This window comes from Leopardus geoffroyi, chromosome X, assembly GCF_018350155.1.
Source record: "Leopardus geoffroyi isolate Oge1 chromosome X, O.geoffroyi_Oge1_pat1.0, whole genome shotgun sequence".
NCBI classification, from domain to species: domain Eukaryota; kingdom Metazoa; phylum Chordata; class Mammalia; order Carnivora; family Felidae; genus Leopardus; species Leopardus geoffroyi.
Window position 1 is genome coordinate 125,626,221 of NC_059343.1, and position 16,741 is coordinate 125,642,961.

The 16,741-nt window shown below is 35.9% G+C and overlaps 1 protein-coding gene across 1 annotated transcript in view; it reads right to left on the minus strand.

Annotated features, from left to right (window-relative positions):
- The window catches only part of GABRA3 (gamma-aminobutyric acid type A receptor subunit alpha3), a 337,898-nt gene that overhangs the window by 77,595 nt on the left and 243,562 nt on the right, over positions 1-16,741 (minus strand). Inside the window, exon 6 of the mRNA XM_045471027.1 lies at positions 1,099-1,181. Coding sequence (XP_045326983.1) covers positions 1,099-1,181 — 83 coding nt within the window. The remainder of the gene's footprint in view (positions 1-1,098; positions 1,182-16,741) is intronic.

Below are 16,741 nucleotides of genomic sequence, written 5' to 3' on the forward strand. Positions count from 1 at the left end.
TTTTAGGTCTTCCCATGGTTATTTTCAATTTACAACATACTTTATACTTAACTTTTTAATCCATTTTTTATTTTATCTTCCACCATCACTCTCTCCTCTATAAAATAAGCTCCACAAAGACAGGGTCTTTGCTTTATTTATGGATGTTTTCCAAACTCTTACAATAGAGCCTGGCACAAAAGAGACAATCTATAAGTATTTGACAATGATTGAAAAAATATGTCACATGTAATTACTTGGGTCTTCTCAAATGCTCTTTCTACTTTAAAATACAGAGTTAAATTTAATTTAGACACAATCAACACAGACCTTGATATATTGCTCAGATGACTCCCTATATGAAACTTACTCTGAAATTCTTAGAATTACACTCACTCAAATTCTATTCAATTTTAATTTTTCTAATTTATTTAAAAATGGGCTATGTATCTACTCATTTCTCTGTCAGATTTGCAGTTACTGGTAAAGGCAATACTCTAAAAATGAGAAAATCTCCAGATTTTCTTTCTCTCTTTCTATCTATCATTTACTGTAGAGAATTAGATAGAACTATATAAGATGCAGGTAGAAAAGGCATTTCAAAAATATAAACACATTTCCTTTTGGATATCTTGTCCTTAGGAAGTGGCTACTATACTCCAATTTTGTTTGTTTGTTTATTATTAATTTATTTACTCATTCATTCTCAAGTATGTATTTAAATTCCAGTTAGTTTATATTCAGTGTAACATTAGTTTCAGGTGTACAATATAATGATTTATCACTTACATACATCACTCAGTGCCCATTACAATATATTAGCTCTGTCTTGCTCTATCTTCTGGACAATTTAGGAAACAGATGTTAATGTTTCAATCTAATGATAAAAATGAATCTGAAATAGTGAGATAATATTTGCTATCTAGAAAGAAAACTCTATTAAAAGCTAAGTCTCCTCCTCCTGATTAGTTACTACTATTGAACACCACTCCCTTTCCTCATTCCCATACTGGTCTGGGTTAAAGGTTTCAGCTTTAGAAACTACTAGGGGACAGAATAGGAAATACTCAGTTTCCTTTCAGAAGAACAGGTAAACAGAAACTGAAAAACAATACGTACAGCTTCCAAACTTCAGTGGGCAGGCATGTACATCCATAGGAAAATCTTCCAAATGCATGGGGCACTCAGCATGAATTGTTAATCTAACATAAAGGAGAAAAGAAAATTAGATTAAGCAAAAATGAACAGTATTAATCACAGAGCTGAGTTCCCACTCACCAGCAATGGGGTGCCCCTAAGAATAATGGGATTTCATTTATTTAGGTTCACTGAGATCGAAGTCTTTATGAACACAAGGGATGAATTAATTGAACCAAACAGCAACTCAAAGCAGCATTCAGTATTCAGATTTTTAAATCAGATTTGAATCCCACCTTACCACCTTTAGAAAAACACATATTGGGGCGCCTGGGTGGCGCAGTCGGTTAAGCGTCCGACTTCAGCCAGGTCACGATCTCGCAGTCCGTGAGTTCGAGCCCCGCGTCAGGCTCTGGGCTGATGGCTCGGAGCCTGGAGCCTGTTTCCGATTCTGTGTCTCCCTCTCTCTCTGCCCCTCCCCCGTTCATACTCTGTCTCTCTCTGTCCCAAAAATAAATAAACGTTGAAAAAAAAAATTAAAAAAAAAAAAGAAAGAAAAAGAAAAACACATATAACTTATCTGCCTTAGCTGAGTTCCCTCAGCCAACCCTCCCTCTCAAAGAAGGCTTAAAACACAAGATTCTGACTTATTCACTCTTTGATAGCAGTTTAATTATTTATTAAATAATTCTAATCAGCAGGCTATAGAGTGAGTTAACCAATGTAAAGACTACACTGGGAAGGAGAGATGAATATCTTTATCTTGATAATGAACAGGTACAAAAGATGTCTCTGCTGCTCACAGCAACTGCTATAACTTTCTTGATGGAGATGCCTCTTGGAGAACATATACTGCATGTGCTTGTGCACACACACGCATGCACACACACACACACACACACAAAACTGGTCAGGAAAACAAAATATGAAGGTAATGGAGGACACCAAAAACCTCAGAGGTTAAGTCTAAAGACCTCATGCTTTATTTTTTTTTACATTTTTTTTAATGTTTATTTATTTTTGAGAGACAGAGAGAGACAGAGCATAGGTGGGGAGGGGTAGACAGAGAGAGGGAGACACAGAATCTAAAGCAGGCTCCAGGCTCTGAGCTGTTGGCACAGAGCCCAACATGGGGCTCGACTTACAAGCCGTGAGATCATGACCTGAGCTGAGATCATGACCTGAGCCAAAGTCAGATGCTTAACCGACTGAGCCACCCAGGTGCCCCATAAAGACCTCATGTTCCTTAATAGGAACAACATGTGAAAGACACTGCATGGATTCCTCAATGAAAATCTGAATGGGGTATGATTTGCAATGCCCACATATTCATTCTCCTGCATTATTCTGCATAAATAATCTATTCTAAGATTTCTCCTCTGATTTCTTGCCAATAAACTAGAATCTAGAAGTGGACAAATTCTTAGAAACTCACACACTATCAAAGCTGAATCAGGAGAAATAGAAAATTTGAACAGGCCCATAGCCAGCAAAGAAATTAAATCAGTAATAAAAAATCTCCCAACAATTAAGAATCCTGGACCAGATGGCTTTCCAGGGGAATTCTACCAGACATTTAAAGAGTTAATGCCTTTTCTTCTCAAATTGTTCTAAAAACCAGAAATAGAAGGAAAACTTCCAAACTCATTCTACGAAACCAGCATTACCTTGATTCCAAAACCAGACAAAGACCCCATGTAAAAGGAAAACTAAAGACCAATATCCCTGATGAACATGGATATAAAAATTCTCAATAAAATACTAGAAAATCAGATTCAACAGTACATTAAAAGAATTATTCACCATAATCAAGTGGGATTTATTTGTGGGCTGCAGGGCTGGTTCAATATTTGCAAACCAATCAATGTGGCACACCACATTAATAAAAGAAAGGGTAAAAACCATATGATCCTCTCAATAGATGTATAAAAAGCATTTGACAAAATATAGCATTCTTTCTTGATAAAAACTCTCAAGATATTAGGGGTGGAATGAACATTCCCCAACATTATAAAGGCCATATATGAAAGACCCACAGCTACTATTCTCAAAGGGGAAAAACTGAGAGATTTCCCCCTAAAGTCAGGAACATGACAAAGGATGTTTGTCACTCACACACTCACTACTGTTGTTCAACATAGTACTAGAAGCCCTAGCCTCAGCAATCAGAAAACAAAAAGAAATAAAAGGCATATGAATTGGCAAAGAAATCAAACTTTCACTCTTTGCAGATTATATGATACTCTTCATGGAAAACCCGAAAGGCTCTTTTTTTAAGTTTATGTATTTATTTTGAGAGAAAGAGCATGTGTCAGCAAGTGAGGGGTGTAGAGAGAGGTAGAGAGAATCCCAAGCAGGCTTTCCACTACCAGCACAGAGCCTGATGTGGGCCTAAACTCACAAACCATAAGATCATGACCCAAACTGAAGTTGGATGCTCAACCAACTTGAGCCACCCAGGGACCCCTGAAAGACTCTTTATAGAATTTTGAGCCTTAACTTTCCTTGGCCTAGGTAGTAGCCTTCCATGTAGAAATGAGACGTGCAGAGCATAAAGTCAGAATTCTTTGGAGCCTAGCTTTGATGAGTTATTTCTAGCTAATCTGTGTGTTTCCTGGTTATACTGGATTCAATCTATGCCATCCTTTTAGAGCTCTAGGTGACCAACTGGACAGCATTTCCAATCCTAATTGTTAAACCTGATGAATATGTAACACTTCACAAATGTTCAGAGGAGCAATACTAGATATTGCTTAGAGCAGGATAACTAAAACATGTTCATGTGTATGTTAGCAAGAATTCTAGACTAAAAGGTAAAAACCAAGTGTACACTCTTCAACAAGTACTTATCCATCTCTTATTTTTAGTTCTCCCAACAAAACAGTAAGAGGTTGAATCTAGATGGCAAGTATCCTTGAAGATCTAACTAATCCCTTTAATATTTATAAAATTTTTCATGTGTCTTGGACAAAGGCTTAATTTTCAAGTCAGGCTGCAATATTCCACCAATCCACTCTTTATTCTCAAGGCATAAAGGAAGTTTCATAATTCAAAGGATCTGACACACAGAAAAAAAATATTTCACTGTGAAACCTGTTCCTTGTGTTGGATACTTAAAATATTCCATGACGGTTTAATAAAGAAAATTGTGTTCCTTCTTTCCACTTATATTAGTATTTCCAAGACACTGTCTTTTGTGAGTAATGTCAAGGGGAAATTACTTTATGTCTACCCAGCAGTCCTGAGGACATGGCAAATAAGACCACAACAAATAGATTAAAAAGCAAGATGCAAAGGGCATCTGATTTCTGATTAGGAGTGGAACTGATTCATAACATTTCTATCTTCCTTTCCATACACTTCTTGCACATCCTACCTAGGCACATAGCAGAGAGGGAGGAGAAAGCAGATGTTGGTGAGGGCAGAGTACTTCACAACCCAGATTATGCTGTGCTCCTTTCATTGGTTCTTAAACACACCCTAATGCTCTCTGACATCCCATGTTATACTGTGTTCCCTTCTTCCTTCTCTTTACTTTGCTACAACTTTCAAGACCTTTTCAAGATTTTCTGCAGCAGAAAGCACCCTGGCAATATCCAAGCTAATATACTAATCACTACAGTCTATGCCATAAAAATATCCATCCCCTCCAAAAGTTTCCTTCCATATTATTATTGTTATTATTATTATTATTATTATTATTATTATTATTATTATTTTGTGTGACTAGAACCCTTAACATAAGACCTGTCCACCTGGCAAATTTTTAAGTAAACAATACAGTATTGTTTATTGAGAAAAGGACCTGAATAGACATTGCTCCCAAGACATACAAATGGACACAGTTATGTAAAAAGGTACTCCACATCACTAATCGTCAGAGAAATGTAAATGAAAACCACAATGAAATACCCCCTCACACCTGTTGGATAGGCTATTATCGAAAAAGACAAGAGATAACAAGTGTTGATGAGGATGTGGAGAAAAGGCAACCCTTGTGCACTGCTAGTGGGAATGTAAATTGGTGCAGTCACTATGGAAAGCAGTATGATGAAGGTTCTTCAAAAAATTAAAAATACAATTACCATAAGATCAAGAAATCTCACTTTTGGAAATATATATCCAAAGTTACTGAAATCAGGATTGCAAACAGATATCTTCACTCCCATGTTCATTACAGCATTATCCACAATAGCCAAGACATGGAAGCAATCTAAGTGTCCATCAACAAGTGATAAGAAAATGTATATACATACAATGGAATATTATTCAGCCTTAACAAAAGAAAGAAATACTGCCATTTTGAACCACATTGATGAACCTAGAGGACATTATGCTAAGTGAAATAAACGAGACAGAGAAAGACAAATACTATATGATCTCACTCATACGTGGAATCTAAAATAGTTAAACTCATAGAAGCAGAGTAGAATGGTGGTAGGGAGGGAATGAGGAAATTTTAGTGAAAGGGTACTCAGGTTCAGTTTTTCAAGTTGAAGAAGTCCTAAAGATCTACTGTATAGCAAATAGTCTTTAGTCTTTCTTTTCAAGAAAGGTTAGAGACCCCTCAAAATGTGACATTCAGATCATAGGGATTCAGTTCCACTCCAAGGTTTAGCTTGCTTTGATTCCTATGCAAAAACAAGACAGAAATTCCTGTAAGAGGAAGTCCAGGAAATGCCTTTCTTTGGGAGTGAAAGATACAGATAGAAAGGAAGCTCTTTTAGCCCTACACGTGTGCATTCATATGTGCACACGCACACGCACACACAAAACCCTACATTACTGCCCTCATTTCACTGCTTTGCAGCATTCTGGCTCCCTTGTCCCTACCTTTTGCTGCTCAACAGTTGGTTTTTATTCCACCACAGTAAAAAGTTAAAGTTTTGTTACTTCCATGGCCTCCTAGCTAGTCTCTTTCCTGTAACCTTTTGCCCTTACAGTATATTCTCTGCACGATAGCCTTCTAATGTTTCCTCATCTTGTATAGACTAAAATCCAAAGTCCTTGCCATGGCTTATAGGGTCTTGTATGACCTTGTCTTCTTCTTTTTTCTTTTTTTTTAAGTTTATTTATGTATTTTGAGAGAGAGAGAGAGAGAGAGAGCACACACAGGAGGGACAGAAAGAGAGAGAGAGAGAGAGAAAATCCCAAGCAGGCTCTGCATTGTCAGTGCAAGGAGACTGACCCATGATATCATGACCTGAGCCAAAATTAAGAGTCAGATGCTTAACCAACTGAGCCACCCAGTTACCCCATATGACTTTGTCTTCTGTTTCTCTTCAGCTTATGTCCTATAATTCCCTCCCTTGTTCACTTTGTTCTAGTCACAATGGCTTCCTTGCTTCTCTTTCAACATGCCAGGCTCCCATACATCATGGTCTTTGCACTTGCTATACCCTCATACCTCTTTCAAGTCTTTGTTTAATTATCTTCTAAATTAGGCCCACCCTGACCTCCATTCAGTTTACTATTACACTGTGGTTAGTAAACCTTACCATGCTCTTTCTTTACCCATAACACCTAACATATAACATGCCATATAATTTATTTTTTCTATTTATCATCATTTTTTCTCCTTACTATAAGGTTATGGATTTTTGTTTTGTTTTCTCTTTCATGTGCTCCAGGAGCCTAGCACATTACCTAGCACATTGTAGATATTCAATACATATCCATTGGTGAATTAATTAATGAATGAGTTTTCTCTCCTAAAACCATATATTTCTATGGTGATCTTGTAGAGACGAGGTGTACACTGGGCAGACAGGGTTTAGGCATTTTTAGCATTCCAGGCAAAATAGCATTTTTTTTTAATTTAAGAGAGAGAGAGAGAGAGACAGCTCACAAGAAGAGGAAAGGGGCAGAGGGAGAGAGAAAATCTTAATCAGGCTCCATGCTGAACATGGATCCCGATGTGGGGCTTTATCCCACGACCCTGGGACATGACCTGAGCTGAAATCAAGAGTTGGATGCTCAACTGACTGAGCCTCCCAGGCACCCCTGAATAGTCTTAGTTTGATTCCTTAATAGCATAATATCTCAACTTATTATCTTAACTGGGCATATAGCCTCTTTCCTAGAATTTCAGAGCAGAAAGAGCCTTACTGAAAACATCCAGTATTATCCCTTCAGATGTTTCACTTATGATGAAACAGAAGGGAAGGAAATTGCCCAAATCACCCAACAAGCCTGTCCTAGAGCTGACTAAAAGTTTCTGGATTCTTTGATGTAGTCATCAAATATTTTTTGATCACCTACTATGTGCCAGGTATTATTCTAAGCAATGTAAGTACATTAGTAAACATACCAAGAGTGCTGCCCTCTTAGAGCTTACATTTGAGTAGAGGGAAAACAAAAAAATATAAAGTATGTATAGATAGATAGATAGATACATACATACATACATACATACATACATAGTATATTAAAACATAATATGCCTCAGGAAGAAATATAGTATGTGAATAGATAGTATTGGGGAAGGATTGTAATTTTCAATAGGGTGTTCAGGGAATACCTCACTGAGTATTTGAGCAATGATCTGAAGGAAATGAGAATGAGCCTTGTAGAAAATTTGAAGAAGAAGATTCGAAATAGAGGGGGTAACAAATGCAAAGGCCTTGAGGTTGAAGTTTTCCCAGTGTATTTAAGGAATAGCAACTAGACCATTGTGGCTATAGTGGACAGATGAAGAGGGAAGATTAATAAAAGATAAATTTAAAGAGGAAACTATGGGAAATGGACTATATAGTATAACGCCCTCCTTAAGATATTTTGGTTTTCACCTTAAATGAAATGTGGAAGTATTGCATGATTTTGAGTAGAATGGTGATTTGATCTAACATTTTAGTATTATTCTAGCAGCTCTGTAAAGAATAACTTGAAGGGAGACAGAAGGATGATGCAATTCAGCACCCATTCATGACCCAAAACTCTCAAAAAGCTAGAAACAAAAGGGAATTTTCTCAATTGATAAAGAACATTTGTGAAAAATCTACATCTAGAACCATACTTTATGATGAAAGTCTATTTCTTCCTAAGATCATTTACAAGACAATGATTTCCACTCTTATTAAACATTTTCCCGAAGATTTTAACCAGTCTAAGAAGGAAAGCAATGGGAAGTGACTGCTAATCGCTTTGGCGGTTCTTTTTAAGAGCAACTAAAGTATTCTGAAATTATATATTAGTGATGGCTGCACAGCTCTGTAAATATACTGGAGAATATTTAGTTGTATACTTTAAAAGGGTAAATTATATGACATGTGAATCATATTTCAGTAAAGCTGTTTAAAAATTTAGGCAAGCAAAAAAAGTTAAAAACATAAAAAATGGAAAGCAAGAAGCAAGACTGTCTTTAATTGCAAATAGTAGGTTTTAGATATTCTATGTTTATAGATGTCCTAACATCATTAAGATTCTCTCCAAATTGATCATAGATTCAACATATTCCTTATCAAAATCTCAAAAGCTTTTCTTTTTGTAAAAGTAGCAAACTGATCCTAAAAGTTACACAGGAATACAAAGGATCTAGAATAGGCAAAATGTATTTAAAAAGAAAATAACTGTGAATATTTTCACTTCCCAATTGCAAAGCATACCAATAAGCTACAGTAATCAATACAGCATGGGTTTGGTCTAAAGACAGACAATATAGATCAAAGGAAAAGAATAGAAAGTGCAGAAATGAACTTCCACATTTGTGGTCAACTGACGTTGACCAAGGTCCAAGGCAATTCAATGCACAAAAAATAGCTTTTTTAATAAAAGGTGCCGGGAGAATTTGATATCTACGTGCAGAAAAAAATGAACAAAGATTCTTACCTTATATCATAAGCAAAAATCAACTCCAATGGAACATAGAACAAAATTGAAGAGCTGAAGCTTCTAAAAAACTATAGTAGAAAATCTTTGTAAACTTGAGTCAAAGATTTCTTAGAACACCAAAAGTGTGAGCTATATAAAAAAAGGGTTCCTCAAAAAACTAAAATTAGAACTACCCTATGATCTAGCAATTGCACTATTGTTAGAATTACCCTATGGTCCAGCAATTGCACTATTGGGTATTTACTCAAAGGATACAAAAATACAGATTTGAAGGGGTACATGCACCCCAATGTTTATAGCAGCATTATCAACAATAACCAAACCATGGAGAGAGCCCAAATGTCCATCAACTGACAAATGGATGAAGAAGATGTGGTGTATGTATATATGTGTATATACATATATAGGTATATATATATATATATATATATATATATATATATATATATGTATGTATATATATATATATATATATATATATATGTATACACACACACACACACACACACACACACACACACTGGAATATTACTCAGCCATCAAAAAGAATGAAAATTTGCCATGTGTAATAACGTGGATAGAACTAGAGGGTATTATGGTAAGCAAAATATGTCAGTCAGAGAAAGACAAATACCATATGATTTCACTCATATGTGGAATTTAAGAAACAAAACAGATAAATATATAGGAAGTAGGGGGAAGAGAAGAGAGGGAAACAAACGACAAGAGACTCTTAATGATAGAGGACACATTGACGGTTAATGGAGGGAGGTGGGTTGGAGATGGGCTAGACGGGTGAAGGGTATTAAGGAGGGCACTTGTGATGAGCCCTGGGTGTTGTATGTAAATGACAAATGACTGAATTCTATTCCTGAAACCAATATTGCACTGTATGTTAACTAAAATTTAAATGAATGAATGAATGAATGAATGAATGAATAAATAAATAAATAAATAAATAAATAAATATTTTAAAAATTGGGGCACCTGGGTGGCTCAGTCAGTTAAGCACGCAACTTTGGCTCAGGTCATGATCTCACAGTTTGTGACTTTGAGCCCCATGTCGGGCTCTGTGCTGACAGCTCAGAGCCTGGAGCCTGCCTCAAATTCTGTGTCTCCCTCTCTCTCTCTTCCCTTCCCCTGCTTGTGTTCTGTCTCTGTCTCTCAAAAATAAATAAATGTAAAAAAAATATTTTTTTAATTAAAATTAAAAGTATGATAAAATGGACTTCATCAAAATTTAAACCTTTTTCTCTTATAAAGACACCATTAAGAAAATAAAGACAGCCATAAAGTGGGTGAATATATTTGTAAATCATATCTTGATAAATAACCTGTATTAAGAACATATAACTGACTCTTACAACTTAAAAATGAGAAGAAAACAGCCCAATTTGAAAATAAGAAAGATATTTAAATATATATTTAATAAAAATATTGTGTCAATAAGGACATAAAAAGATATTCAACATCATCTGTCATTAGGGGAATGCAAATTAAAATCACAATGAGATATTGCTAAATGTGTATTAGAATGGCTAAAATAAAAGAGACTGAAAATATCAAGTGTTTTCAATAATTTGGAAAAAATGGAACCTCATAAATCCCTGGTGGAAATGTATAACACTAAAGCATTCTTTGGAAAACATTTTGGCAGTTTCTTAAAAAGTTAAACATATATTGTCTAAAAGTCTGTGGTTCCACTCTAATTCTCCATTATTGAATAGAAATGAAAATATGTGTCCACAGAAAGACCTGGTCATAGCAGAATTATTTATGAGAACCAAAAGGTAAAAACACCTATCAAATAATGAATGATGAAAATGTGGTGTATTTGCACAAAAGAATATTAGTCATCAATGAAAAGTAATAAGGACAACAGAACGGGTGACTCTCAAGTGTATTATGCCAAGTGAAAGTAGCAAGCACAAAAAGTCACATACTGTATCTTTCCATTCATATTAAGTGTCCCAGAATGGCACATCTATAGAGACAGGAAGTAGATTAGTGATTGCCTGGGGCTGAGGTTGAAAATGTATGGTGACTGCAAAGTTTTGGAGACAGTTTTAGAGGTGATGGAAATGTTCTAAATCTAGTTTGTGGTTATAGTTGTACAACTCTGTAAATTTACTAAGAATAATTGAATTGTACACTTACAACATAAATTTTATCATTCATAAACAATACTTCAAAAAGAGCTCTTATGAAATTAAAAATGCAAGAGAGGCATTATAGTATAGCCTTTAAGAGTATAGATACCAAATCCAGATTTATAAGATTTACAACCCACTCTACCTCTTAGTAGCTATGTGCAAGTTATTCCAGGTCTCTGTGCCTTGTTAGCTTATATTTTACAAATGCCAATTAAAGCTCTAAAACTGGATAGTATTATGTAGGGAGACAAGATATCTAAGCACTGAGATTCAGAGTACAATAACTAGATTAATGTCTTTTACACTGAATCCTAACACCAGTGATTCTCAGTATCTCATCTATTTCCTATGGTATGCACTACCCATGGGTAATATAAATTTTACCTCTGAGGTGCCTGGGTGGCTCAGTCAGATAAGCATCCAACTGCAGCTCAGGTCATGATCTTATGGTTTGTGGGTTTGAGCCCCGTGCCAGGCTCTGTGCTGACAGCTTGGAGCCTGGAGACTGCTTCTGATTCTGTCTCCCTCACTCTCTGCCTGTCTGTCTGTCTGTCTGTCTCTCTCTCTCTCTCAAAAATAAACATTATTTTTTTTTAATTTACCTCTGGTAGAAGGTATGTATATCAGAATCTCAAAGTGGTAGGGGTGCATGAAATAAGGAGGTAAACAATGGGCTGAATATGGTAGTTTGAAAATGTTTACGCCAATGATTAAGCTATGCCATCTCATTATTGACTTAAAGCCACTGAGTAAATAGTTTCTTTTTTACTGCTTTGGAACTGAGACAAATTTGTGACTTGGTTATTTGGTGTGTTATCTCATCCCATTGGAATTATCTAAGTACATTTTCAAAATGAGCACATATACCAGAGATTATTCTTACTATGCTATTTGCTGATTATTTTTCTATTATAGCATTGACCCAATAGTCAACGTTTGTTTTATATTTATTATATAGTGCTTTGCATTTTTAGGATTTTTTTTTGGTACATATGTCTTATCTCCTGAACTAGACTGAATACCACATGTAAGTCATTTGCTTTTACATGGGAATGTATGCCATGCATTAACCCAACTAGAAAAAATTCCAACTCAGAAGCTACTGCATTTATGTTCTTAGTGCCCATTTGCCTTTGGCTCAGGGAAAGTGATCCTCCTGGAAAATGAGGCTCTGGTCTTCTCTCACTTTACTAAGCTGCTTACCCATTTCTTTACCCTTATACTACCTCAACATCTAGAACACATTCCTTACCTAGAACATTGTGGAGCTATACACATAACATCTGTACACCTCAAAATATGCATGTCATACAATTAAAAAGATTTAAAAATTATAAAATGAATATGAGTCAAAATGAATCACCCAGCTCTTAACAACTGCCTCACAGAAAACCATTAAATTATTTCTAGATTTTTGCATATAGAATACTAATTTTTTAAAGCGGAGGCATAATGTAGGAAAAAATTCTAGAGAAAAGAAGTTTCTGAACAAACTGAAGTCCTAAAAGTTAAAGATCTAAATTTTATTGAGTATATGCACTCATTGTTCAGTGAGACTGTCAACACATTAAGAGTAATAAAGGAAGGAGAAACAAATTTAGTAGGGCACAAAGGCCTTTGGAGTTCAGTCTGTAGACAGTATGTCACCTGGGCTTTTTAGAAATGGAATAATCTGTTTTGAATTCTGAGGAATATTCTTTCTACAAACCAAAGAGTAGAAAACACTTCAGAAGTGGTTGAGGTGCTAGGTAGGCTCTTTCTATGACCATGGAGTAAAGGGCAGGGTGTGAGATTTATGATGCAAAAGAAAAAAATAGTAAGTCATTACTAGCTATTATCAGTAGAAGATGAGCCATTTCAAATAAACCACCACCAAACACCCAAACCAAGCAGCATATTAGTCATAAGAATGCCAGTTGTCTGCAGGCTTACCATTAAATCCTTGTGCTATAGGCAAAAGTCTTTAGTACATTGGGCCTCCTAATGTAAATTTAGTACCTTGGGCCTCCTAAATAGAAGACCACCAGTTTAGCAGTGCATTTAGCCTTTATAGGGAACACATCTAAATTTTAACAATTACTTCAGACGTGTAGCTCCAGACTCATTTTCTGACTTTCACACTTTTCCCCACTCTCCATATATCTGTAGACATGTGTGATTTCAGCAAACAAAGCTCTCATGTTTCTGTTTTTGCACACATTTTTTAAGCCTGAAATGCCATTTCCTTTGATATGTGCAACAAATTTCCTTCAAGTCTTTGCTTAAATATTACCTCTTCCATGATGCTTTTTATGTGTGCTATAGGCATAGAGAATTCTCTAGCTCACAGAAATCACAGAGCACTTTGGGCAAACACCTCAGTCCTTAGCACTGTTGAAATGAGTTTCTAGGTCCAAGATGGAGCTCCTTCTGTTTGGGGTGCCATGTCAACAAGCTGAAACTTAGATAACTTTTGTGTTCCTGTAAATATTCTACTTGGCCAGAAACACTGTATAGCCACTCAGCCAAGCCCCAAATGCCAAGCCAACTCTGGGCCTTTTTTATCCCAAACAAGGTTGACTATGTGGTCTCACCCAATCAGATATTTTCTATTTTTCTCTTCCTAGTTCTTTATTCTTTATCATATGAAAGCTTTCTATCTTCTGCCACATTTTCCAATTTTGCAGTAGGAGACTGTCTACTTCATGAAGTGAAATAAAGTTTGTTATTATTACCTAAGGTGTTTTCTTTAATCATTTTTAACAGAACATAAAATTATCATGATCTGTTTATGTGTCTGTCTTCTGAACAGGCCTGTGAGTAACTTAAGAGAAGAGACTCTATCATTGTAAGTAATCCTAGCCCTACTATGGTTGTTGGCCCATAAGAGATAGGCAATAAATTCTTGACTTAATAAATATTTCTGCAAGACAGAGTAATTCTTTTCAACCCTGTTTCCCAAAAGAAACTGCGGCCCACAGAGGAGAAATGCTTTGTCTATGGTTACATGCTGATGTGGGCCAAAGTTGGGACTCTTACCCAGAGTCTTAATTCCTACTCTAAAGTTTATTTCACTATAACATGCAGTCTTCACTCTATCTAGGAGTAGCATCTAAAATAAAATAATAGGGGCGCCTGGGTGGCGCAGTCGGTTAAGCGTCCAACTTCAGCCAGGTCACGATCTCGCGGTCCGTGAGTTCGAGCCCCGCGTCAGGCTCTGGGCTGATGGCTCAGAGCCTGGAGCCTGTTTCCGATTCTGTGTCTCCCTCTCTCTCTGCCCCTCCCCCGTTCATGCTCTGTCTCTCTCTGTCCCAAAAATAAATAAACGTTGAAAAAAAAAAAATTTAAAAAAAAAATAAAAAAAATAAAAAATAAAATAAAATAAAATAAAATAATAAAATGAAATGAAATGCAATAAAAAATAATAAAATAAAATAATAAAATAAATAAAATAAAATAAAATAAAATAATAAAATAAAATAAAATAAAGTAAAATAAAATGGCTTGGTTCTTTAGAACTACAGAGAATCTTCTGGTGATCTGTGAATCAGTCCCACCCTTGTGTTAGAATGAGTTTTTTAAACAGACTCAATCTGTCTGGAGATCAGCTTCTTGCCTTTGAGAGTAAAGGCAATTCTTGTTATTTCAAGACCCTGATTTTCCTCTTGAATCTGACCACTTGGGAATACATTCTTCCTTTCTTCCTTCCAGCTCAATGCCAGTTCTCCTATAAAGCCCTTTCATATCTGGACCCATGCTTCCAATTCATAATGAAACCTGTACTTTTTAGTTCACAGCACTTCATTGTTGGCTTTTTGTGAAAATTCCATTATGCCTGATAGTACAGTGAATGATGTGTCCTATCTTTCCTGCTAGGATATGAGCTCTTCAAGGGTAGGGGTTGATATCACCATATAGAATACACAGCATAATTTTGTGTATGTGTAACTGGGGACTTGTACTATTACTTGCTTCTCACCTCATTGTAAGCTTTCTCAGAGCCCATAATGAATCACTCTACATCTTCTATGCTCTTACTTCTGTTCATTAGAGTGAGGCTTACTAACTGGGGTTCTGTGACTCAGTTTCTAGTTTAATGAAAGAGGAACTACAGGTGGAATCCCCTAGAGCAAAATCCATTACAAAAAAGAACTGTGAAACAAAGCTATCAGTGCCTAGTTGATTTGATTACATTAAATCCTATACAGCTAACAATGTGACCCAAATGCCCTCCCTGGTTCCTGACCATTTCAGAGGCAATCTCTATAATAAAGACTCCTGTGCAAGTTATTTGCATCTAAACTAGGAAGAGACTAGCTTTACTGTTGACATTTTCACAATTTATCTTTGAAATAATCTGTCTTTGGAACATCCCAAGTAAATAAGCAAAACTGACCCAATCATACAATCAAAGAATAAAGGAAGCCACGAAGCTCTGAATATGACAGTAAGCCTCTTTTAATTGCTTCAAAAAATGCTCCTTTCTTGTCAATGATACATTATGGAGAAGTGAGTTCTTATTTTCTTTAATTTTCAGCTAAATGTGAGATACTATTACTGTGTAGCTTAACACAAAAATATACTTTGTGCAACGTATTCAATTTTATAAAATTTCATTGTGTCAAAGTTCTGAGCTTCAGAGCTGAATTTCCAACTGCAGCTTGTCATGTCCACCTCAGACTCATTATACTTAAACTTTATATCCCCTACGTTCCCTTCTTAGAGGAAGTGGTGGGATGTAGTAAAGGGAAAAGTGTTTGCTTTAACCTAAAAGTGACTTGGGTTTCTGTACAAGTTCTGCCACTTACTAGTGGTATGACTTCGGCTCAGTTCAGTTTACTAATAAAAAAAGTGGGGATTATGAAAATAAAAACCTCCAAAGTGGACATGTGCCAGGATATATCAAGCAATTCATAAGGCTTATATCGTATTTACTCCACACAATAGCCTTATGAGACAGGCATTGTTATGATTCACTATATTTTACAGATGAAGGACCAGAAGTAGTCTTAATGCAGAACCTACCTTCTTAATCACAATGTTGCATACATTGCACAATGCACAATCACTGCCATGAGAAATGAGATAAATATGTGTGAAGCACCTAACACATCACCTGGCATATAGAAAATCTTAAATAAGTGTAGATTCTCTAAACACACTTTCCTCTCTATAAAATATCTGCTGCTTCTTCTACATTGCTTTTTAAAAATAAAATAATAGCACCACAATCTTCTCAGTATCCAGAGAAAATATGTAAGGGACATTCTCAATATTCCTTCTTCCTCATTACCCCATATCTAGTTGGACACCAAGTTCTTTTGAAAGCCTCTACTTTCTTCTCCACTCTTACTTTTTGCTGCCTTTGCTTCATCCCTGAATAGTCTTTCCTGGATTACAAAATGGTCAACTAACTGGTATCCCTGCTTCCAACTGATTCTCCAGAGTGCAACCTTACATTTTAATAATAATAAAAAAAACCCCTCTGGAATTGGCAGAGAACTTCAGCCATTCACCAAATCCATTCTCACTTTTACTTGGGAACATAGCAGTGTTGCTTTTCTCAGCCTCCCTTGCAGTTAGGCATGTCCATGCGACCTCACTCTAGCCAAAGAACTATCAGTAGAAATAAGTATGCCACTCAAGACCCAGATTTTAAACAC